This window comes from Oncorhynchus kisutch, linkage group LG2, assembly GCF_002021735.2.
Source record: "Oncorhynchus kisutch isolate 150728-3 linkage group LG2, Okis_V2, whole genome shotgun sequence".
NCBI lineage: Eukaryota > Metazoa > Chordata > Actinopteri > Salmoniformes > Salmonidae > Oncorhynchus > Oncorhynchus kisutch.
In genome coordinates this window covers 7,420,823-7,444,899 of record NC_034175.2, presented here as the reverse complement: position 1 = coordinate 7,444,899, position 24,077 = coordinate 7,420,823, and the positions used below count along the sequence as shown (strand labels likewise).

The 24,077-nt window shown below is 43.9% G+C and overlaps 2 protein-coding genes across 3 annotated transcripts in view; both read right to left on the bottom strand.

The window, feature by feature from the left end:
* Positions 1 to 7,860, bottom strand: part of LOC109900724 (multiple epidermal growth factor-like domains protein 8) — a 32,800-nt gene extending 24,940 nt beyond the window's left edge. For both annotated transcript variants that reach the window (XM_031786599.1, XM_031786601.1), the window contains exons 1-8: positions 7,393 to 7,860; positions 6,041 to 6,292; positions 5,683 to 5,846; positions 5,207 to 5,416; positions 4,657 to 4,837; positions 4,153 to 4,241; positions 2,986 to 3,199; positions 180 to 363 (exon numbers count right to left, since the gene is read on the bottom strand). In XM_031786599.1, coding sequence (XP_031642459.1) covers positions 180 to 363; positions 2,986 to 3,199; positions 4,153 to 4,241; positions 4,657 to 4,837; positions 5,207 to 5,416; positions 5,683 to 5,846; positions 6,041 to 6,215 — 1,217 coding nt within the window. In that variant the 5' untranslated portion in view covers positions 6,216 to 6,292; positions 7,393 to 7,860. The remainder of the gene's footprint in view (positions 1 to 179; positions 364 to 2,985; positions 3,200 to 4,152; positions 4,242 to 4,656; positions 4,838 to 5,206; positions 5,417 to 5,682; positions 5,847 to 6,040; positions 6,293 to 7,392) is intronic.
* Positions 7,861 to 13,987: 6,127 nt separating this feature from the next.
* On the bottom strand, positions 13,988 to 19,657 carry LOC109906546 (zinc-binding protein A33-like). The gene is made up of 6 exons (XM_031786593.1): positions 18,349 to 19,657; positions 16,060 to 16,155; positions 15,358 to 15,588; positions 15,188 to 15,210; positions 14,977 to 15,095; positions 13,988 to 14,790 (listed from the first exon to the last, which is right to left on the bottom strand). The coding sequence occupies exons 1-6, from the start codon at positions 18,772 to 18,774 to the stop codon at positions 14,252 to 14,254; spliced, it is 1,434 nt and encodes a 477-aa protein (XP_031642453.1). The 5' UTR covers positions 18,775 to 19,657; the 3' UTR covers positions 13,988 to 14,251.
* Positions 19,658 to 24,077: the final 4,420 nt, after the last annotated feature.

Below are 24,077 nucleotides of genomic sequence, written 5' to 3'. Positions count from 1 at the left end.
ACTACTGGGAATCCCACGGACACTGACACTTGGAGAAGCCAAGAACCTAGCGAGAACCTGTTCTTGCATTACCAAATAGCATCAAACACACACAACACAGTGTACCCTCAGTGCGTACTTCAACTTTGATAATAAACACACATCACCATCAGCCCCACAATCCCCTCCTCCAACTGTACCTGGCAGTGGTAGGCCTGTGGCCCCCGTAGACCAGCAGGGCCCGGGACGGGGGGTGGAACACCATGGAGTGGCCTGCTGTGGCAGGGGGCTTCCCCCCAGTGGGCTGCACCGCTTCCCACACCCCAGACCCCCACAGACCAAACCGATACAGAGATGACGAGAACATATCCTCTTCCGTACGACCTGCAGGGGGAGAGGAGGAGAGAAAGATTACAAGAGCACGTATTCACAACGGATAGGCACAATCTTAGGATAGAGTGAAGTATTGAGACAGTGACACATTTGTTGTTGTTTGGGTGCAGTACTCCAGCACTTTGGATTTCAAATGATACAATGGGCTACGAGGTTAAAGTACAGAGGGTATTTTAATCCATATTGGGTGAACTGTTTAGATAGAACTGCACTTTTTGTACATAATTCCATTATGTGTGTATTAAAGAAGTCAAAAGTTTAGTATATGGTCCAATATTCGTAGTACACATTGATTACATTGAGCTTGTGGCTTTATAAACTTGTTGGATGCATTTTATGTTTGTTTCGGTTGTGTTTCAGATTGTGTGTCCAAATTAAATGAATGGTAAATAATGTAGTGTCATTTTGGAGTTACCTTTATTGTAAATAAGAATATAATGTTTCTTAAAAAAACTTCTACATGAATGTGGATGCTACCATGATTACTCACTAGTCCTGAATGAATCGCAAATAATGTGGTGTTTTATTTGGATCCCCATTAGCTGTTGCAAAAGCAGGATCTACTCTTCCAGGCGTCAACACAAAACACAACATACAGTGCATTCGGAAAGTATTCAGACCCCTTGACTTTTTCCTCATTTTGTTCCGTTACAACCTTATTCTAAAACGGATTAAATAGTTTTCCCCCCCTCATCAATCTACACAAAATACCCCATAATGAAAAAGCCAAAACAGGTTTTTATAAAGGTTTACAAATGTATTCCCCAAAAAATATCTGAAATATTAAATTTACATAAGTATTCAGACCCTTTCCTCAGTACTTTGTTGAAACACTTTTGGCAGCGATTACAAGTCTTGAGTCTTCTTGGGTATGACGCTACAAGCTTGCCACACCTGTATTTGGGGAGTTTCTCCCATTCTTCTCTGCAGATCCTCTGTCCTGCTGGAAGGTGAACCTTTGCCCCAGTCTGAGGTCCTGAGCGCTCTGGAGCAGGTTTTCATCAAGGATCTCTTTGTACTTTGCTCTGTTCATCTTTCCCTCGATCCTGACTATTCTCCCAGTCACTGCCACTGAAAAACATCCCCACAGAATGATGCTGCCACCACCATGCTTCACCATTGGGATGGTGCCAGGTTTCTTCCAGACGTGACACTTGGCATTCAGGCCAGAGAATCTTGTTTCTCATGGTCTGAGAGTCTTTAGGTGCCTAGGCAAACTCCAAGTGGGCTGTCATGTGCCTTTTACTGAGGAATGTATTTTCTCCACAGAGGAACTCGGGAGCTCTGTCAGAGTGACCATCGGGTTCTTGGTCACTTCCCTGACCAAGGCCCTTCTCCCCCGATTGCTCAGGTTGGCCAGCTCTAGGAAGAGTCTTGGTGATGTCCAACTTCTTCCATTTAAGAATGATGGAGGCCACTGTGTTCTTGGGTATCTTCAATGCTGTTTACATTTTTTGGTACCCTTCCCCAGATCTGTGCCTCGGCACAATCCTGTCTTGGAGCTCTACGGACAATTCCTTCGACCTCGTGGCTTGGTTTTTGCTCTGACATGGACTGTCAAATGTGGGACCTTATATAGACAGAAAATACATGTTTTTTAGTTTAACTAGGCAAGACATTTTAAAACAAACTCTTATTTACAATGATGGCCTACACCAGCCAAACCTGGACAACGCTGGGCCAATGGTGCGCCACCCTATGGGACTCCCAAACACGGCCGGTTGTGTTACAGCCTGGATTCGAACCAGGGTGTCTGTAGTGACGCCTCTAGCACTGAGATGCAGTGCCTTAGACCGCCGCACCACTCGGGAGCCCGAATCATGTCCAATCAATTGAATATACCACAGGTGGACTCCAATCAAGTTGTAGAAACATCTCAAGGATGATCAATGACAACAGGATGCAGCTGAGCTCAATTTAGAGTCTAATAGCAAAAGGTCTGAATACTTATGTCAAGAAGGTATTTCTGTTTTTAATATATTAGCAAAAAATTCTCAAAACCTGTTTTCACTTTGTCATTACGGGGTGTGTAGATTGATGAGGAACATTATTTATTGAATCAATTTTACAATAAGGCTGTAACATAACAAAATGTAGAAAAAGTCAAGGGGTCTGAATACTTTCCGAATGCACTGTATATTATCTCTCTGATTACAATGAAGAGCAAGACGTGGCACTCTGTTCTGGGCCAGCTGCAGTTTAACTAGGTCTTTCTTTGCAGCACTTGACCACATGACTGGACAATAATCAAGAGAAGACCAAACTAGAGCCTGCACGACTTGCTTTTTGGAATCTGAAATCTAACAGTACAGCGTAAAATAGAAAGTTAAACAGAAATATCATACCCCCAATACATGCTAACATCTTACCATTACAATAACAGGGGAGGTTAGCATTTACTCTAACTTTCTCACTCATCATTATTCACGATTAATTCAGGATTTTCCGTAATCATGGTAGCACCCACATTAATGGAGAAGTGTTTAGAAACATATTCTGCAAGAAGTTTTCACTGCATATACACATATATACACACACCTGTAAGGTAATATTTGCAGTGAAAACTATTCTACAAATTCAGTTAACAACATTGTATTTCAATAAGTTATTTACCTCCAAATATGTAGAGATAGTTGTCCACTACAGCTGCTGCATGGTTGGCCACCCTCGGTGCCCCGGGCGAATGGGATTGGCCGAGCTGCTGCCAGTCATCCTGGATTGGGCGGTACATCCAGACGTCACTGGCTAAAGCGCCGCTCGCGAGCTCTCCTCCGAAGATAACCATGTTCCCCTTCCACTCTACTGCCGTGTGGGAGTGACGAGCCGCCTGACAGAGGGAGGGGGGAAAGAAAGAAGGGAGAGAGGAAGAGGGGGGTGATGAGAAGAGAGATGGCAGTTGGGATAGGGTGGGCAGGAAGAAGGGAAGGATGAGTGGAAGTGGGAACAAGAAAAAAGAGAAAAGGGAGGGGTGAAAGTGAAGCAGTAAGATAGGGAGTGTTGTAGAAATGGGTTAACAGGAGAGGGAGGGAAAGAGAGATTTCTAGGAGCATTGGTTTAGTCCAATGAGTCCCATTGCATCGCCGATGCATTTTGAACTAACCCCTTTTAGTCTGTGTGATTAATGGGGGCGAAGCTAGAGTGGTATTTGTGAGACAAGGTGTAACCCGAAGGGGCCTGGGGCCGGGTCTTTTATACAAAAACCCCTGTAGAGTCCGAATGGTTTGGGCTACAAATTATTAAAAGGCGAGAACAAGCACATGTAACATGTTTTGCTCTATTACGCTCACAAGCTACAAGAGAGTTGTTAAAACAGAAGGGGTTATTCAACATAGAAGATCATAGTGAATCCCAGGACATAGTGTCTATAATACTGTAATAAGTTCACATACTGTAGTTGCTGTCACAAACTCCAAAAAGTTGTCACTGACAATTTCTGTACTTACAGCATTCATATAAATTCATTTATCAGGTTTTGGCTTTGGCTGACCTTATTTGTTTATGGACATTTGTCAATAAAACACATGAAAGTAACTGTTTATGTCAAATTGTTTTGTGTTCTACTTGTAGCCCTGGTTGTCTTGAAAAGAAAATGGTAAAACACTTTGTGAGGCTAAATAAGTGCTGGACATGTAGTTTCATGAAAGTCAGATAAATGAAAAGCCGATTTTTGCTGGGATCTTGAATAAAATATCAAAGCATAAGATAAGCACAGGAAAGAATAACTAAAGAGAACAGTCTTTGACATATTTTATTAAGATGACATTTCTGGCATGCACTTACTGGGGAGTGTCCATAAGATCTGTTCTCCCATTGGTTCAAGCTGAAGTTGTATTTAACCAGGTCCCCCAAAGCTCGGTTCAAGTCAAACCCTGAAATATCAAACAGCCCCAACCATACAGAACCAGTTAACCAATTACATCATGACATACATTGAAAGCCACAATGATTACTATGCAGAGCCAGTTGTCTAACAGCAATAATGTCAAGGTCTTCTGTGAAGCCATGTGCTCGACTCATCTAAACTGGGATAATGTTAACCAAGCCCACCAATACTCCTGACTGGGTCGATATCGGGTCTAGTTAAGACAATGAATCAGCACATAAAGTGAAAACAAAACAATCCTAACATTCTGACTTGCAACACCCTGCTAACTAACAACACCTGAATTAGAATGGTATACATTATTGGTATACCATGGGCATGTATAATACTTGTTTTATGTAAAATGGGATCCACCACTATATCAAAAAATTAACAAACAGTTGTTCAGTGTTCCATCTCACCTCCAAACAGGTACATGGCTCCAGTGGAGGACAGGTAGACCCCAGCAGAACCGGTCCGGGGGGGCATGTAGGGGTCGGCCCCACTCACCTGCCACCACTGCCCCGCCCCACTGTCATCACGGAGACCCAGCTGACAGCTCTGGCCCAGGAAGTCTGAGCTGCAGAGACAACGCTCTCCTCTCTGAGAGGAAGAGAAAGGAGAAAGAGAGAGAAGGAGAAAGTTTGAGAGAAATCAGCAATCAACGATATTACAACATGTGAAGGAAAGGAGGGTCATTCAACCCTTATTTATGTTGCTGCACTGGTTTCCCCTTATGTGATTGAACTAAAATGTATACCCTGCTTAATAATTAACTTCTTAGGCAGTCTTGTACATAGGTTCCCTCAGCTAGCTGTCTCCAGCATCTCAGTTGGCTGTCCACTTTCAATCCACGACTAACTCATCCAATCTTTGTTTTATTGCACTGTAATAAACCAATACGTTGTCTGTACGTTGTCTAAAGACTGCAGTTTCCAATGTGGATAATAAAGTCTCCCTTCCCCGTCTTACCTTGTCACAGGTGCCATGCAGGATGCAGGCCTGGGGACATAGAGGGGTGCTGCAGTCGGCTCCTCCCCAGCCCAGATGGCACTGGCACAGGGACGAGGCCGTGTCACAGCGCCCGTGACCTCCGCAGGCCCCAGGGCACACAGAGAACGAGTAGGTGGCATTGAAGCCCAGGAGGTTGTAGTTGGCATCACTGAAGAGGTGGAGAAGCATCTGGAGGGAGGAGAGAAAGGATGTGAAGGGGGCAATGGACAACTGGATTACATTTTTTCCATGATATTGTAATCCATTCAGCCCATCGAGTCAGAAAAGTCAAATTTGTGCTGAAATCAAATTGAGGCCATGGAAACCCGTCACTAAATCCATCCATTTAATGCTGGTATGAAGTTTCCCCACCCAAATGCCCAGCAGTCTGAGGTTGATATCTGACATCTCAGAACATGTCTAGTTCCGCCTTCCATAGATAATGATGCGGTTACCTTGCCAGACTTGGCTTCTATGGGCTGCGGCAGGGTGTTGCCACTCAGACTGGCCAGTAGAGGGTTCTGGTAGGAGTCTCCGTCGTAGACGAACAGGTAATCATACGTGCATTCGGTCTCCATGAAGGTAAAGTTCAGGACGATACGGTAATTGCTGCTGGGGGCTTGGAGAGAATACAGGTAAGAAACATCAGTCTGATATCATTTAGAGTACACTTAATTTGCTTGACACAGGATTTTCCTTGGCATATCTTGAGACCCATGTATTCACATCAAACTGACCATCAACAAAGACAACTAATCTATCAACACACACTGTCCTCACAGCACTCAGTTTTCCTACCACTGTCACACTCACCTTTGACGAGCCACTCGCAGTTCCCGTTTACAGAGTAGTTCCCTGGCCCGTCTGTGACGTACCCTGGTGGGCCCCTGAGCACCTGTCTGTGGCCCTTACAGTCTCCTGCCCAACACCCAGGGGCTACAGCCACCAGCAGCAACCCCAGCAGGGGGACATGGAGGAGGGAGGCCATCCTCTCCCCCACCTAGAATAGATGGAGGAGGTGAAGAAGATGGGGTTGTCCGATTACCTCGCTCACAAGCCGGGAACCTAGAAATGGTTCAAACAAGCAATGCAACTTCAGTGAGATGGACTACATATGCAAAAAAAATATTTTACAAAGAAGTTGCATTTCAATATAGGCAAAACTAGAGCATATTTCATCCTATATGTCACATCAGTGCTGCATTCTGGTTACAGCACCATATTTACAGAGTCAAAAATCTAAAACTCCACAAGATAGGCATTAACTTCCAATCAAACTAAATACATACATATTACAGTAACATTCATAAGTAACCAAACAGGGTAAAAAAAAAATCTGTGCTGGCTGGCAGAGAACATATTATTTCATTTATGTCGATGGCAGAGTGACAACTTAAGGAATGTGCTTTTCATATGAGCCTAGTGTTATTACTGTTCCAATGATTTCTGTCTCTAAGAAAGGTAAATTAATTATTCACATTTTGTAAAGTCACAACAGTCAGAGCCAGAGGTGATGTTGTAAACTGACAACGTGCCCCCCCCCCCCCCCCGCACATTGTAGAAGATTCAGCTTCTGTCAATATGATAGAATCTCATTAATCTCATTATGTACAAATAGTTTCTAGTTACACTTCTCAAAACATTAAGACGTTTTCAATATAGATATGCATAGCTAATCATCATCGCAGTTGTTCTGTCTATGGGTGCTGCTCGGTTTCTGGTTTACTGATTAGCAAACATCTCAATTGAACCACGTTTAGCAACTAATTTTAAAGAAAAATAAACGTATATAACTTATAGCTAAATGCCAGGAAACCGTGAGCGAGTAGTTAGCTAACGTTACTAGTAGTTAGCCAGTATCAAAACAATGCTAACTTTCCGCAGACAAATCATAACTAGCTAGCTAACGTTAACGGTTATTGCTAAGGCTAGCTAACGTAATATCATTAGTTGGCTAACGTAAACAGAATAGCTAAATACAAAAGTTGTATGTTGCTAGTATCTAGTTAGTTATAACCAGCTAGCAAGCGAGTATTGAACGTTAACAGCAAATTCCGCTACGCTAACGGTAGCTATCTTGAAAGAGATAACGTTACCTAGTTAAATAAATACCACACTAGCAGAGGACCGTTAGCGTAGCCTTCCCATGCATTCGTAATACTCACCAGATCCCGTGTCTCCGTCCCTATGATATTCTACATTGTCAGTGAGTTATGAGCGACACAACGCAAAACTGATTGTGAGATAGCTAACGTTAGTCAGCAGTGGCTACCAAAGAGGGTCGTCGGACACCAGCACTGGGCTCCAGTCCCCGCCGTACTGAATCCCAGACCACCCTCCGCAGGGGCTCGCGCTTACTGGACTGCTGCTAGCCAGTTAGCGAGCAAGCTAATTCCAGATGCAAAAGCGCAGCCATCTATTCAATGATGTTTAGCTAAATCATAATACTAATGAAATATATATGTCGCAGCTTCAGACACATCTTCATAAATTTGCCTTAGCACACTAGCCAGCGTGAAATGTTACTTAATGTTTGTTGTTTTTGTACATGGCAGCCTCCCACACAAAATGCTCCTCTTCTTTCTCTAAAGGTTTATGGCAGACTTCCTCTGTACAGGGTATTGAGTATATTCACTGCTTCTTATTTTTTAAGGTTTTATTGCAGACCACACCTATTAGTGTATTGCCGCCACCTAGTGTATAGGGTGTTGAAACAAAACACATTCCATTGCGGGAAAAGGGGAGTGGGGACCGATATCATGCAAAATACAAAAAAAACATCCCAGTCACAGATTTCCTCTCTGTTTGCGCTGTGCAGTTGATAACCAATGCAATAAACGCTACAAAGTCCACCTTCTTAAAAAACCTCTACGGGAACAGTGTCCCCCCAGCGGGATGGTTGAGCTAACTAGGCTAATGTGATTGGCATGAGGTTGTAAGAAACAAAAACAATTCTCAGGACATAGGCATATCTGATATGGACAGAACGTTTAAATTCTTCTTAATCTAACTGCACTGTCCAATTTACAGTAGCTATTACAGTGAAATAATGCCATGCTATTGTTTGGGGAGAGTGCACAATTATGAACTTGAAAACGTATTAATAAACCAATTAGGCACATTTGGGCAGTGTTGATACAACATTTTTAACAGATATTCAATGGATCATTGGATCAGTCTAAAACTTTGCACATACACTGCTGCCATCTAGTGGCCACAATCTAAATTGTACCTGGGCTGGAATAATACATTATGGCCTTTGTCTTGCGTTTCAAAGATGATGTATTATCTTTTACCAGATCTAATGTGTTATATTCTCCTACATAAATTTCACATTTCCACAAACTTCAAAGTGTTTCCTTTCATATGGTATCAAGAATATGCATATCCTTACTTCAGGTCCTGAGCTACAGGCAGTTAGATTTGGGTAAGTCATTTTAAGAGACAATTGGAAAAAAGGGTCGGATCCTTAAGAGATTTTTAACATGCCACATGTCAGGATTGTTGACAAGGAATATTATCTGGTGTCTCTACTCCTACTACCATTACTTCATCAACTTCACTCCTTTCTTCACTCTTCTCACCACCTCCAGATAGGAGACATGCTGGACAGCCCTTATTCTTGCCACCTCTGTCTCCTTCACCCTAACAGGACACTTCAGAAATGCAGGTGCATGTTCACAATTGCCACATTTAGGCTCAGCTGGCATATGATACCCCTCCCATCTACATACACTTGACACATGACCAAATAATTTGCATTTATTACACTGCATGGGTTTGGGCACGAAGGCTCTCACAGGGAATCTCATAACACCCAAATGCATGGGAGACGGGAGACTCTTCATCAGAAAACAGTAGAATGGATGGAGTGGGCTTTCTCACTCCATCCACCATGCTGGTCAGTCAGTGCACACCAACCACTTGATCCAATTCTTCCCATATACTCTTGGCTTTTACTTCTAGCGCCACCCCACAGATAACACCCTTGATTGGCGACATAATTCGAAGATCCACACGCCAATCAATCTGCTTTGATCTTGAGTCGCAGAGCATGCTCCTTCTGTTCCATAGGTATCAGTGGAGGCTGCTAAGGGGAGGATGGCTCAAGATAATGGCTGGAATGGAGTCAATAGAATGGCTTCCACCACATGGAAATCATGTGTTTGATGTGCTTAATACCATTCCATTGACTCCATTCCAGCCATTATTATGAGCCGTTTTTCACTGCCTCAACTACAACACCTTCTGCACTATTCTGACCCTGGCCACCGAAAACCTCAAAAGGCTCCTCGTCATCACTCCATCACTAAAATTGTAAACCTCAGCATTGCCATTAATTGCATCCTCAGAGAAACTCACCTGAGAAAGTAAGAGTATTGACGACTAGAAACGGTGTAAGGCAAAGTGGGGTAGTTCGGATCTCTAATCAGATGTAGTGTCTACCAGTTAAACCTTTATTACCATGGCTATAGCTGCTGTGCATCACCTGACAAGTGCATTGGTGGTGAATCTGGGCTATGTAGACTTCAAAACACTCAATGCATTTATTCATCATTATTTTACAAAATCAGTATCAGCACAAAACTTATTCCAACATAGATTACTGGTTAAACAAACATTGAATAGTGTCTGAATATATCCCAGAGAAAAAGCTTTGCCCACTTCAGTGGCGCTTTTAGAGCGGCGACCCTCGCCATCGACCTCGGACTGGAGACCCTTGCAGCAGGTCCCAAAAAGATGGGAGACTCCGGCAGCGCCGTGAAACTCAGCTCTGGTAGATCCTGACTGAAGGGCGGCTCTGGCAGCTCAGGACTGACAGGAGGAAGACTCTGGCAGCGCTGGACAGGAGGAAGACTCTGGCAGCGCTGGACAGGAGGGAGCACCTGGAGGGAGGAGACGGAGAGACAGCCTGGTGCGTGGAGGAGGAACCGGATGGACCGAACCGTGGAGGCGCACTGGAGGTCTGGATACTCCCCGTAGCCCGGCCAGTGTGGCTGGGTGGAACAGACCGCACTGGGCTGTGCTGGTGAACCGGGGATACTGTGCGTAGGGCTGGTGCTATATACCCCGGGCAGAGGAGACGCACTGGAGACCAGATGCTCTGAGCCGGCTTCATAGCACCTGGCTCGATGCCCACTCTAGCCCGGCCGATATGAGGCGCTGCGATGTAGCTCACCGGGCTATGCCTGCGCACTGGGGACACCGTGCAAGCTCCTCATAATGCTGCCTCTCGGCTTTGGCTGCCTCCAGCTCTTCCCGGGGGCGGAGATATTTCCCAGCCTGTGCCCAGGGGCCCTTTCCGTCCAAAATCTCCTCCCATGTCCAGGAGTCCAGAACCCTCTGATCCTGGTTACCACGCTGCTTGGTTCGGTTGTGGTGGGTGATCCTATAACGAAATTCGTCTTTCTCTGACGAGGAGTATGACAGATCGGACCAATGTGCAGCGTGGTAAGTGTTTGTAATTGTTTATGAAAAGACACTGAACACGAAAATACAAAATAACAAAGTGAAAGACAGAAACGAATACGAAACGGTTCTGTATGGTGAAGACACAGAAATCAATCACCTACAACTAAAATGGGGAAAACAGGCTACCTATGTATGATTCTCAATCAGAGAAAACGATCGACAGCTGCTTCTGATTGAGAACCATACCAGGCCAAAGACAGAAATACAACATAGAAAAAATAACATAGACTACCTACCCCAACTCACGCCCTGACCAAACTAACACAAAGACAAAATAAAGGAACTAAGGTCAGAACGTGACACATACACAGTGCATTCGGAATGTATTCAGACCCCACATTTTGTTACGTTATAGCCTTGTTCTATAATAGATTTGTTTTTTTAAATGTCCTCATCAATCTACACATGATATCGCATCAGGACAAAGCAAAACGTTTTTTTTTATTTTAGCAAATTTATTTAAAAAATAAAACAGAAATACCTGATTTACATCAGTCTTCAGACCCTTTGCTATGAGACTCAAAATTGAGTACAGGTGCATCCTGTTTCCATTGATCGTCCTTGAGATGTTTCTACAAATTGATTGGAGTCCACCTGTGGTACATTCAATTGATAGGACATGATTTGGAAAGGCTCACACCTGTCTATATAATGTCCCACAGTTGACAGTGCATGTCAGAGCAAAATTCAAGCCATGAGGTCGAAGGAACTGCCCGTAGAGCTCCGAGAAAGGATTGTGTCGAGGCACAGATCTGAGGAAGGGTACCAAAATATTTATGCAGCATTGAAGGTCCCCAAGAACACATTGGCCTCTATCATTCTGTTAGGTTCTTATTTTTCAGAGTAAATAGACAGTACACAGACAGTAGAGAAGCTTTAACCAAGTTGAATTCTTCCCAAAGGTTTTGTACAGGTGTAATCAGACCGCAAAACATTTCTCTCCATTGGTTAAATACATCCTACTTAAGACACTCCCTCTCTCCAATCCTTAGTTTATGCCCAAGAGAAAGAAGGTAACCAGATACTAACTCTGATTACTCCCTTAAGGGGAACTGACCTCACCCTTCACCTCCTGACCTGAACCCCTCCTTCACCTAATCTACAGATATCCATCCGTCTTCCCTATATCAACACATCGCTCTCCTCTCCTCTCCTCCATCAAACACATTCCAAAGCCTTCAGGCTTTTTACAGAGAGCCCTTAACTTCTGACACAAAACCCATTCTCTTTCACTCTTCCTACTCAAGGCATCTTCTTCTCTATCATTTATTTAATATCTCAATGTTTAAAGTTTAGCCGGTTCCAACAATTCTTAAATGGAAGAATTTTGGAACCAGCAAGACTCATCCTAGAGCTGGCCACCCGGCCAAACTGAGCAATCGGGGGAGAAGGGCCTTGGTCAGGGAGGGGGGAAGAATGATTTAATCAAGTTTGGAAAAAGGCTGTAACGTAACTAATTGTGGAAAAAGGGGTCTGGATACTTTCCGAATGCACTGTATATTATTATACACTGCTCAAAAAAATAAAGGGAACACTAAAATAACACATCCTAGATCTGAATGAATGAAATATTCTTATTAAATACTTTTTTCTTTACATAGTTGAATGTGCTGACAACAAAATCACACAAAAATGATCAATGGAAATCAAATTTATCAACCCATGGAGGTCTGGATTTGGAGTCACACTCAAAATTAAAGTAGAAAACCACACTACAGGCTGATCCAACTTTGATGTAATGTCCTTAAAACAAGTGAAAATGAGGCTCAGTAGTGTGTGTGGCCTCCACGTGCCTGTATGACCTCCATACAATGCCTGGGCATGCTCCTGATGAGGTGGCGGATGGTCTCCTGAGGGATCTCCTCCCAGACCTGGACTAAAGCATCCGCCAACTCCTGGACAGTCTGTGGTGCAATGTGGCGTTGGTGGATGGAGCAAGACATGATGTCCCAGATGTGCTCAATTGGATTCAGGTCTGGGGAACGGGCGGGCCAGTCCATAGCATCAATGCCTTCCTCTTGCAGGAACTGCTGACACACTCCAGCCACATGAGGTCTAGCATTGTCTTGCATTAGGAGGAACCCAGGGCCAACCGCACCAGCATATGGTCTCACAAGGGGTCTGAGGATCTCATCTCGGTACCTAATGGCAGTCAGGCTACCTCTGGCGAGCACATGGAGAGCTGTGCGGCCCCCCAAAGAAATGCCACCCCACACCATGACTGACCCACCGCCAAACCGGTCATGCTGGAGGATGTTGCAGGCAGCAGAATGTTCTCCACGGCGTCTCCAGACTCTGTCACATCTGTCACATGTGCTCAGTGTAAACCTGCTTTCATCTGTGAAGAGCACAGGGCGCCAGTGTCGAATTTGCCAATCTTGGTGTTCTCTGGCAAATGCCAAACGTCCTGCATGGTGTTGGGCTGTAAGCACAACCCCCACCTGTGGACGTTGGGCCCTCATGGAGTCTGTTTCTGACCGTTTGAGCAGACACATGCACATTTGTGGCCTGCTGGAGGTCATTTTGTAGGCCTCTGGCAGTGCTCCTCCTGCTCCTCCTTGCACAAAGGTGGAGGTAGCGGTCCTGCTGCTGGGTTGTTGCCCCCCTCCACGTCTCCTGATGTACTGGCCTGTCTCCTGGTAGTGCCTCCATGCTCTGGACCCTACGCTGACAGACACAGCAAACCGTCTTGCCACATCTCGCATTGATGTTCCATCCTGGATGAGCTGCACTACCTGAGCCACTTGTGTGGGTTGTAGACTCTGTCTCATGCTACCCCACTAGAGTGAAAGCACCGCCAGCATTCAAAAGTGACCAAACATCAGCCAGGAAGCAAAGGAACTGAGAAGTGGTCTGTGGTCACCACCTGCAGAACCACTCCTTTATTGGGGGTGTTTTGCTAATTGCCTATTATTTCCATTTGCACAACAGCATGTGACATTTATTGTCAATCAGTGTTGCTTCCTAAGTGGACAGTTTGATTTCACAGAAGTGTGATTGACTTGGAGTTACATTGTGTTGTTTAAGTGTTCCCTTTATTTTTTCGAGCAGTGTATATATTTCTCACACAAACACACTACATTGACACTCCCACACATTCACTACATATGCACACACACAGACCGACAACACACACACTTTTACACGTATTTACTGTTGCTGCTCTGTTCTTTATTTTACTCTTATTATCTATCCTGATGCCCAGTCACTTTACCCTGCCTTCATGTACATATCGACCACAAATACTATGTACCCGTGCACATTGATCTGGTACAATGTATATACTTATTCCTTGTTTAACCATTTTATTTTAATTTTTAAACTCTGCATTGTTGGGTAGGGCTGGTAAGCAAGCATTTCAGATCCAAACCTCAACGCAAACCTATAGCCACAGTAAAACTACTAGAATACAACCACACCAGCCTGACAGCTTAAACAGTGGAATGCCCCATGTATTCAAGTGCACGTATTAGGCTACCTTCTGACCATAACATGTGACCTCTACATGTGACCTCTACCTTAGCAAGCTGTAGTGACTGTCACACTGCCCTGTCACGCAGTATGAATGGTCACCTTGGCCGGCTTAACCTCCATCGGGGTGGTGTGGAGGCCAGGACCAAATATGGGGAACACTCTCTCTGTAAACTTGTGTTTGAAGGTGCACAGGTGCTTCCCACCGTTGCCTGTGTCCCAAAATGACACCTCCCCCTTATCCATGTTTAGCTTTACCCGGATCCTCTCTGGCCGACTCTCCACGACCAGCACTGTGCGTTCGCCAGTCAGGGCATTGTACACCCCTTTGCTCAGACCGATGGTCCACACGCCCCTGTCTGTGGACACGGTGAACTTCCTCTTGCGAGCCACAGACTCCTTACAGATTCCCAGGATCCACTTCGGGTTGTCTCCCACATGGACCTCCCAGCGGTGCTTGCCGGAGCGGAAGCCCTCAGCTCCAAGGACAAAGACACAGGGGTCGAAGCGCTCAGGGTTGTCCGGGAGAGACTGGCGCTCTGGGCTGTCCCGTACGCTGGCCAGGTCTGGGGACATGGAAAGCCAGGGACAGGCTGTGTTAGGGTCCATCACCACTGGGACTGGAGAGAGAGAGGGAGACGTGTTACGACACATTATGATTGAAGCGTAACTGTTGCTCAAAGTGTTTCCTCCTTCATTCAAAACATTGATCCCTTACATGTTATATAGCCAGCCACACCCATTTTATTGTGTGTCATAACTTATGTAGCAAGTTAGAACCCTAACCCTTCAGTACATGTACTCACTGCATGTGACGTGAGCCTGCATGCTCTTCCAAATGCTGTAGCCCAGAGAGCCCACGTGTTTGGCCATGTTCAGGAGAGCATCTGAGGGATTCTGTGGGTCTTCACGAGGCCACTGGGCTCTGTGAAAACGTGACATCATAGAAGATGACCATGATATTAGAGGGAGGGTACCCGAACTGTTGGGCAACTGATAGGATGTTACTGTACTTACTTTTTCTTTAAGCCTGGGAAGTTCTGAAAAACAACACAATTGAACCCATTAGTTCATTGTGAATAAGATCGACAAATGCATGCATTCAAAAAGGTCTCACTGTCATGCATAGTGACAATGTACAGTTAGGATGACCCCCCCCCCCCATGAGGGAGACCCCTCCTGCTTACCTGCAAGAAGGTTAAATCCTCCGCCCCCATCTCCCTCTTTACTGTTTGGACCAGCTTAGTGAGGGCAGCGATGTCACTGGTCAAGGAGCTGATCCTTTCCTCCATACCGGATCTCTTGTCCTCCTCCTCGTCTGCCAGGGCCTTCAGCCTGGCAGCCTCCTCTACACACAGCACCTGACGGAGCCTCTCAAACTCTGCCTTGATCTGCTTCTCTGCCTGCTCGGCCTGGCTCTGGGTACGAGAGAGGTTGGAGGAAGAGTGAAATTTTGTAATGATACTGACATACCTCTCGTCATTCATATCTCACACAACATTACTCATCTATAGGCTGGAATTATAGTTTCCTCTAGAGGCTTTCCTTGTCAGGACTCCAGGCCCTAGGTTTGATCTACAGTCAACTATTGTATTATTTCCAATGATTTCTGGTGGCTCAAGGAATCTCAGTCTGTCCCTACTCATAACCAGTCAAACAGGTTGGTTCACATATCTCATTACAGAACAATGATGAACATCAAACTGTTGGGCTCTGGATAGGCTACACACATCTAGATAGAGTTCTTTGATGCCCTCACTAGTTCTAACAAATCCCATTATCTTACTCAAAACCGTCACCACGATCTGTCCACATGACATTAGTCATGGTCATTGATATGCCCTACAGTGTAGATGTAGGCAGGTCAAGCAGATACAGTATTATAGTACCTTAATGAAATCAACTCTGTTAGAGTATTTATTTTTCATTCTCTTGAAGGTCTCCACTTTCTCCTCCAATATGTTGACTTTAATGGTCAGTTCTTCCTGCAATAGAACACAAAAAATCATCAATATGCATAATAGTTTGTGATCTAGTGACTACCAGATAATAAAATATTCAAAAACATACAGCAACTTATTTGCAGTATTGTTTCAGGTCCTAAGCTATTGGGTGATGACTAAGGGAATCAGGGCACTAAAGCCTTGTTCACACTGCAGGCCTTAATGCTCAAATCTGTTTAGGAATACTGACTGTCCAAACAGCAAGTTACAAGTGACCAAATCATGTGTGTTCAGACAGCAGTCATTAGCTGACAAGCTGACTATGCTAGATGTCGTAGTAACGATGGGTGTGTCCACAATGGTTTTGGCTGATTGGTGGTGGTGCTCGTGGTTCCTTTCACTCAGAAGTTATGTAGCAAGCTAAGGTATTGTTGTAAGCACTAACTTGGGGAGGGAGAGCAATGGTGGAACCAGAAGCAATGCTTGATTCTGTTGGTGCGAGTGAAGATAGATATTTCAGTATTCCAATAATTTCATCTAAGAACGGAGCTAAAAAGGGCAAACGTTTTAAAATCAAGATAAGCCTCGGTATGATACTGCCTCACTTCTTGTTGGACTGCGATTCATGAGCAAGGATGTTTTTGGGGGAAAACCGTTTGTGGTCACAAAGATGGCAAAGGATGCATTGGGAGAAGTGGAGTCAGAGTGACCAGGAGTGGTATGATGTTGATTTCATGCGTGTCAAAAGAACAAAAGGATAATGCACAAATTATCGACACATTTAGTGGAATGCTATGATTATCGGAGTAAGTCACCAATAAAAGGTGTCATATCTGGCGTCTTTATGGATATTGAGGCGTCATGGTTTAAGATTAACATGCCAGGAACAGTTGATTCACGTCGCTTAACCCGCACGGTGAATGGAAAGGAGGAAAGCATTTGGGTTATTGATGTTCGATGAAGAATTTCTCCCAACCCATGTAAAGCTGGGATATGAGATATGTGGTGCGAGTTTATGTACAAAAGCAACTTCAATGTCATAAATGTAAAAGGTTTGGCCATGTGTCAAGTGTTTGCAAACGGAATATCATTGTTGAAGAGTCTGAGGATGCACAATGTTGCCATTGTGATGGGAATCACATTCCAGAGTTCCTCGAGTGCCCTGTTAGGATGGAGGAGGTTGAAGTAGAAAGGATCAGGGTTGTTGAGAAGGTCTCTTATGCAGTCAGTGAAAATTGTTGACGCAGCGAGTAGAGACAATGAAGCTATGGCAGTGTATGCCCAACAGTCTGGATGTCAGTCAGTTGAAAGATCCTGAAACACTAATCGTGGAGAATGTTGATTTTTGTTGCATTCATTGCGCAATTGATTAATTGTACAGGACAAACAAAACAAGAAAAAAATAAGAAACTGGAAATCCTTGTGAAAGCAGCTTAGGTTCTTAGAACTCCAGGATTTCACATCTGAAACATTCCAGGGAATGTCTGAAATTCTTCCCATCTCAGGCCCCAGAACAGGTGTAGGGATCTGAGTACATTTGACTAAGTGAAGGAGTACATAGACTTTTTTTCCCTTTTTTAATAATATGAGTGTTTAATTTTGTATTATTATTAACATTATTTTATTTCAGTTCTACCCCACCCAGTAGGTGGTGACAATACACCTTTTGGATGTAGTCCGCCAAAAACATATTGAAGAAAAAGGCCTGCCATGGACGTTTAGTTGCTTTGAATGTTCAAAATCAGTGTAAGAACACTTAAAGCCTCAAAGTATAACATGATCCAACTTTTTGGCTAGCCACAGCAGTTCAGACAAGTCGCAAGGCCAGAAATCAAATGTGTATATCTGACTTCAAACCACCTATAAAAAGTGCAAAAGCGGCGAGGGAGGAGTGCCCTTCTCAACTGAACAGTAATCTGCAGCGCTTGGTCATGTCAACAAGGCAGCATGGTGCATCGTTCAGAAACATACAGTTTTAATTGGGAAGGCAGAATTTTATTTTATTTTAATTAAAAGCAATCACTTTGCATGTCAAAACACTGCATTATATTAATACTCCACATGCTTAACCTGCCACTTTTGTTTTGAGCCGATTTAGCCGTCGGCAAAAGCGGGGAATCTGGCTCAAACCAGGGAGTCAAACCGGTTCCAGAACGAATGCAACCACTTTTCACCAGAACAAACTCCTCTCACCTGGGAAACCCGGCCCAGATAATCTAATCTCCTCAATCTCACCTGACACAACCGCGTCCCCTCGTTGAGCGGCAGCAGCTCGTGAGCCCGATGTAGAGGGACACAGTCGACGCACACGGGCTCCTCGTCCTTTACGCAGTAAAGTTGAAACCCCAAACGATGCAGGTTACAAAGAGGCACGTTACTGATTGCGTTCGGTCCCCGCCAACGCTTCTCCTTCTGAAACGACTCTGTCGCATCCATCAGCGCCCGGTTGGATATTGGTTGCTCGCCGTCACAGCTCTTCCTGCACACGGGACAGTTCTGCCCCGGCCCCATCCAGCATTTCTCCAAACAGTCCTTGCAGAAGCTGTGACTGCAAGAAAGAAGAACGGGACCCCGGTAGAGATCTTTACAGACCGGACAGGTCAGGTCCTCCTGAAGGAGGGATGGAACCTCTGACATCTCATCCCAACCACATTCAGCCATGGTGTCGCTGTCGAATCTGCAGGCCCCTTCAGAAAACGCGTCGCTGTCGAATCTGCAGGCCCCTTCAGAAAATGCGTCAAGTTTTTACTTTCGCTATCTTCAAAATTCTCCTTTTTATACGCTGACAGTTGTCCAGAGACACTCTTCCTTTCTGGTTGACGGTTTACCTGTATTCTTTCTAGATTTGTTGACCCCAACACACAACTTTAGTTTGTAAACAGGTCAAATGTGCTTTTGTAGAGCCGTTGACTGCAGTTTCGATTGTAACCTGCCTTCCTTCCTCAATTAAGTGTGTGTATGGCGCGCAACCTTCTTCTGAGGTTTTAACAGCGGTTGGTATCCAATTTGTTGCATTACCGCAACCTACCAGACTGGAGTACAATTCCCTTATACTTTGCTTGAAAAATGTAATAAATAAATACCCTACCACACGACACTCACTAATATGGTACACAACCAATGATGTTCTACTAAAATAGACCACATCCTGCCGTTTCCAATGGGAGGCAAGTGAGCCGAGTAGGTGGGCTCAAGTGTCGAGATGGGTTTTTCAAAGTCGCGTTTATTGGTCTGTCAGATGGCTAGTAACGTCAATAAAATAGATCGTCATCATATTTAAATTAGGTTTAAAATGAGATGCAGACGTTGGACTGGAGGTGATTTGGAGACTTCAACACTTGTTTTAATGTAGCGAACGTTAAGTAAAGATTTGTTGATGAGACTTTTATAACGCCACCGAGATAGAAAAGTAAGTTATAAATATAAATTTAATGTTATACATATACAATAGATATTAAAACGTTTTGTAGTGGGGATTAACTGTTTGGCTAGCTATTTTCCGTTAAAACATGCTGAGGAACAGTAACGATAAGTTATCTAAATCAATAACGTTAAATTAGCTGGGCTCCGCACATGCAAGAAACTGACGACTAGTTAACAGTTGTCATTTTGCGAATCAATACTGGAGACTATTGGTAAAATATAATTGAGTGAGGTTATTAATAGCTAACCGGTTACTCTTCTCTTAAAACATTTTATAATTTCACATGGGCAAGAAGAGAGAAATAACATTACTAGCTAGCGCGATATATACACTATTATATATTTCTCAGCTAACACTGTAGCGCCATAAATCCGATTATGCACGTGTCAGAAATAGAGTAATGTGGGATTCTGTATTTTACATTATAGCCATTATATGATTAAATATTATCTGATGTTGGCTGTGTTTGAGTTTATTTTTATTTTTACAGGGACAGTGCACATTAATCAACATTTCAGTAAAAGTGCCGGTTTTAGCCAACCGGCTAATTTTCAACCGCAGTCCCTGGGCAGGTTATTAAAAACAATTACAATATAGACAATAGCAACATAGAACAAGCAAGACATAGCATACAGACAGAGCAACATAGGACAAGCAAGACGTAGCATACAGACAGAGCAGGATAAAACAAAAAGCAGCAAGACAAAATTCATAAAAGCAACAAAGTGTTTCCACACCTCACAAGCTACAGACAACAGACAACATGGAGTGGCAACACACAGCTAGGGACCATGTTCACAAATCTGATTGACCTTTAGCCATGTCTTCAAGCATTTTGTGAAAGTGTGATATGTGGTGCAGTTATGTGTGTCTGATGGCAGTGTATTCCAGACATGGGAAGCTCTCACAGAGAATGCAGATTTACTAAAGGTGCTTTTCCTTAGGGGAACTATACAGTCACCTCTCATGGCAGACCTTGTGGATCTGCTGCCATATGTCTGGGTTTTCTGTTTAACAAAAATATTGAGTGGAGTGGGAGCCAGGCCATTGAGGATCTTGAATACAAGACATGCGTCGGTGTATTGCACAAGATTTTCCCAACTCAAGAGCTCATGCTTTCTAAGGATGTGACAATGATGATGGCTATTGGGCTTCCTATCAAGCACTTTGAGAGCCTGTTTGTAGACAGACTGAATAGGTTTTAATGTTGTACAGCAAGCTTGGGCCCAACTAGTCAAGCAGTATGTTAAGTGGGGGAGTATCATAGATTTGAAGTACAGTTTTGCTACCTCTGTAGTCAAACAATTTCGTATAAATCGGAAATTAGCTAGGTTGAATTTGGTTATTTAAATGACCTTTTTCACATGCTTTTTAAAAGAGAGGTTGGAATCAAGTATGATGCCAAGGTACTTAAAATCGGATACCACCTGGAGCTTCTCCCCTGACACATAGACATCTGGCTCAGTAGCATCTGTTGCCCTCTTTGTGAAGAACATGCAAACAGTTTTTTTCACATTGAGATGCAAACACGAGTCACTGAGCCACTTTGTAACCTGGACCATTACAGTAGTGAGTTCTTGTGCAGCTTGTTGTTTGCTCTTTGCATGCACATATATCACTGTATCATCTGCATACATTTGAATTTCAGACCCAGTACAGACAGAAGGCAGATCATTAATGTACAGGCTGAACAGAAAGGCGCCCCAGTATTGACCCTTGGGGCACGCCCACATCATAGCTACGAGTGGGCGACAGCTCATTGCTCACTCTGACACACTGAGTTCTGCCTTCAAGGTATGATTTCATCCATCTCAAGGCATCAGGGGAAAAGTTGAACTTGGACAATTTTGTGATGAGAATCTCATGGTTAACAGTATCAAAAGCCTTCCTTAGGTCCAGAAACACAGCCCCAACAGCACCCCCTTTGTCCATCTTGGACTTCACATTTTCCAGAAGAAAGCAGTTGGCCGTTTCTGTGGAGTGTTTCGCTCTGAAGCCAAACTGCATGGAGTGTAATGTGAAGGGGCTGTTGTTGAGGTGGGCAATCAGTTGTTCTGCTACACACTTTTCAACAACCTTTGACACCACAGGTAGTATACTAATGGGCCTGTAGTTACTCACGTCAGCAGGGTCGCCTGATTTAAAGATGGCCGTTATTATGGCCGACTTCCATACCCTTGGAAACACACCGAGACCAATAGATGTGTTGGTGACCTTAGTAATGGGGCCAATGAGTGACTCTTTGTAGTTTTTAAGAAAGGTAGAGTCCATCCCAAACACATCTTTGGCTTTAGAGTTCTTTAGTGAGCTAATCACCTTGTTCACAGCCCCAACAGGTCCTTAACGATATCATAACCGCCATTGATAAGAGACATTACTGTGCAGCTGTATTCATCGACCAGGCCAAGGCTTTCGACACTGTCAATCACCACATTCTTATTGGCAGACTCAACAGCCTTGGTTTCTCAAATGATTGCCTCGCCTGGTTCACCAACTACTTCTCTGATAGAACTCAGTGTGTCAAATCGGAGGGCTGTTGTTCGGACCTCTGGCAGTCTCTATGGGGGTGCCACAGGGTTCAGTTCTCGGGCCGACTCTCTTCTCTGTATACATCAATGATGTTGCTCTTGCTGCTGGCTATTCTCTAATCCACCTCGACGCAGACGACACCATTCTGTATACTTCTGGCCTTTCTTTGGACACTGTGTTAACTAACCTCCAGACGAGCTTCAATGCCATACAACTCTCCTTCCGCCAATTGCTCTTAAACGCAAATAAAATTAAATGCATGCAGTTCAACCGATCATTGCCCGCACCTGCCCACCCATCCAGCATCATTACTCTGGACGGCTCTGACTTAGAATACGTGGATAACTACAAATACCTAGGTGTCTGGCTAGACTGTAAACTCTCCTTCCAGACTCACATTAAGCATCTCCAATCAAAAATTAAATCTAGAATCGGCTTCCTATTTCGCAACAAATCTTCCTTCACTCATGCTGCCAAACATACCCTTGTAAAACTGACCATCCTACCGATCCTTGACTTCAGCGATGTCATCTATAAAATAGCCTCCAACACTCTACTCAGCAAACTGGATGCAGTCTATCACAGTGCCATCCGTTTTGTCACCAAAGCCCCATATACTACCCACCACTGTGACCTGTACGCTCTCGTTGGCTGGCCCTCGCTTTCATACTTGTCACCATCCCACTAGCTACAGGTTATCTTCAAGTCTCTGCTAGGTAAAGCCCCACCCTATCTCAGCTCGCTGGTCACCATAGCAGCACCCACTCGTAGCACACGCTCCAGCAGGTATATCTCACTGGTCACCCCCAAAGCCAATTCCTCCTTTGGTCGCCTTTCCTTCCAGTTCTCTGCTGCCTCTGACTGGAACGAACTGCAAAAATCACTGAAGCTGGAGATTCCCATCTCCCTCACTAGCTTTAAGAACCTGCTGTCAGAGCAGCTCACAGATCACTGCACCTGTTCATAGCCCATCTGTATACAGCCCATCTATCTACCTCATTCCCATACTGTATTTATTTATTTAGCTCCTTTTGCACCACAGTATCTCTACTTCCACATCCATCTTTTGCACATCTACCATTCCAGTTTTTAATTGCCATATTGTAATTACTTCGCCACCATGGCCTATTTATTACCTTAACTCCCTTATTTGACCTTATTTGCACTCACTGTAAATAGACTTTGTTTTCTCTTTTTTCTACTGTATTATTGACTGTATCTTTTGTTCATTCCATGTGTAACTCTGTGTTGTTGTGTGTGTCGAACTGCTGTGCTTTATCTTGGCCAGGTCGCAGTTGCAAATGAGAACTTGTTCTCAACTAGCCTACCTGGTTAAATAAAGGTGAAATAAAAAAATAAAGAATGAAGATATATTCAGGTCAGTCTGGCTACAGTAAAACAAGTGATTTTAAGGATGCAAATGAAGTTTTCATAATGTTCAAGACTTACGGCATGGGAAAGTTCTGCAGGAGAACCAGGCACCACCATCGCCTAATTTGTTGCATGTTTTCCTTTGAAAAAGAAAATCACACAATCGGATGGGTATCACATAAAACATTATATCCACTAGTGATGAGAATTTCATACATACTTCAGTAAAATCACACTGTGCTTCCATTGCAATGTACAGAGTGTACTGTAAGTTAAGAAATAGTAGGTTGTTAAGTTTGATACTTATAACAACAATAATGATAATAGTAAATAATAATACCCCCCCCCAGGAATATATTTCAGGAAGTAGAAGACATCCCCCCCCCAAGAAGTCACAGCATGTCACATCAACATCCAGCTCTGCAGGAGTTTGATGCATGAATAGTGTATGTAGTGTAAAAACTGTAGGAAATAGGTCCCAAAAAGTGTCAAGAATAATAAACAAGAAAAAGTATGAGCAATAACAATAATGTGCTTTGCATGCTGCAAGCACAGAAATAATAATAACCTGTTATATGTTATAACAGAAAATAGGACTAATATAATATACTGAATAGCATCTTACCATCACAACAAACAC

What these genes read in the sequence shown, in the direction of transcription:
- LOC109906546 (XM_031786593.1), bottom strand. Translation starts at nt 18,774, where the DNA reads ATGGCTGAATGTGGTTGGGATGAGATGTCAGAGGTTCCATCCCTCCTT. An exon ending in AGGGGACGCGGTTGTGTCAG is followed by an intron (nt 16,156 to 18,348) that starts GTGAGATTGAGG and finishes GTTCTATTGCAG; the next exon opens with GAAGAACTGACCATTAAAGT. An exon ending in ACAGAGTTGATTTCATTAAG is followed by an intron (nt 15,589 to 16,059) that starts GTACTATAATAC and finishes TCTCGTACCCAG; the next exon opens with AGCCAGGCCGAGCAGGCAGA.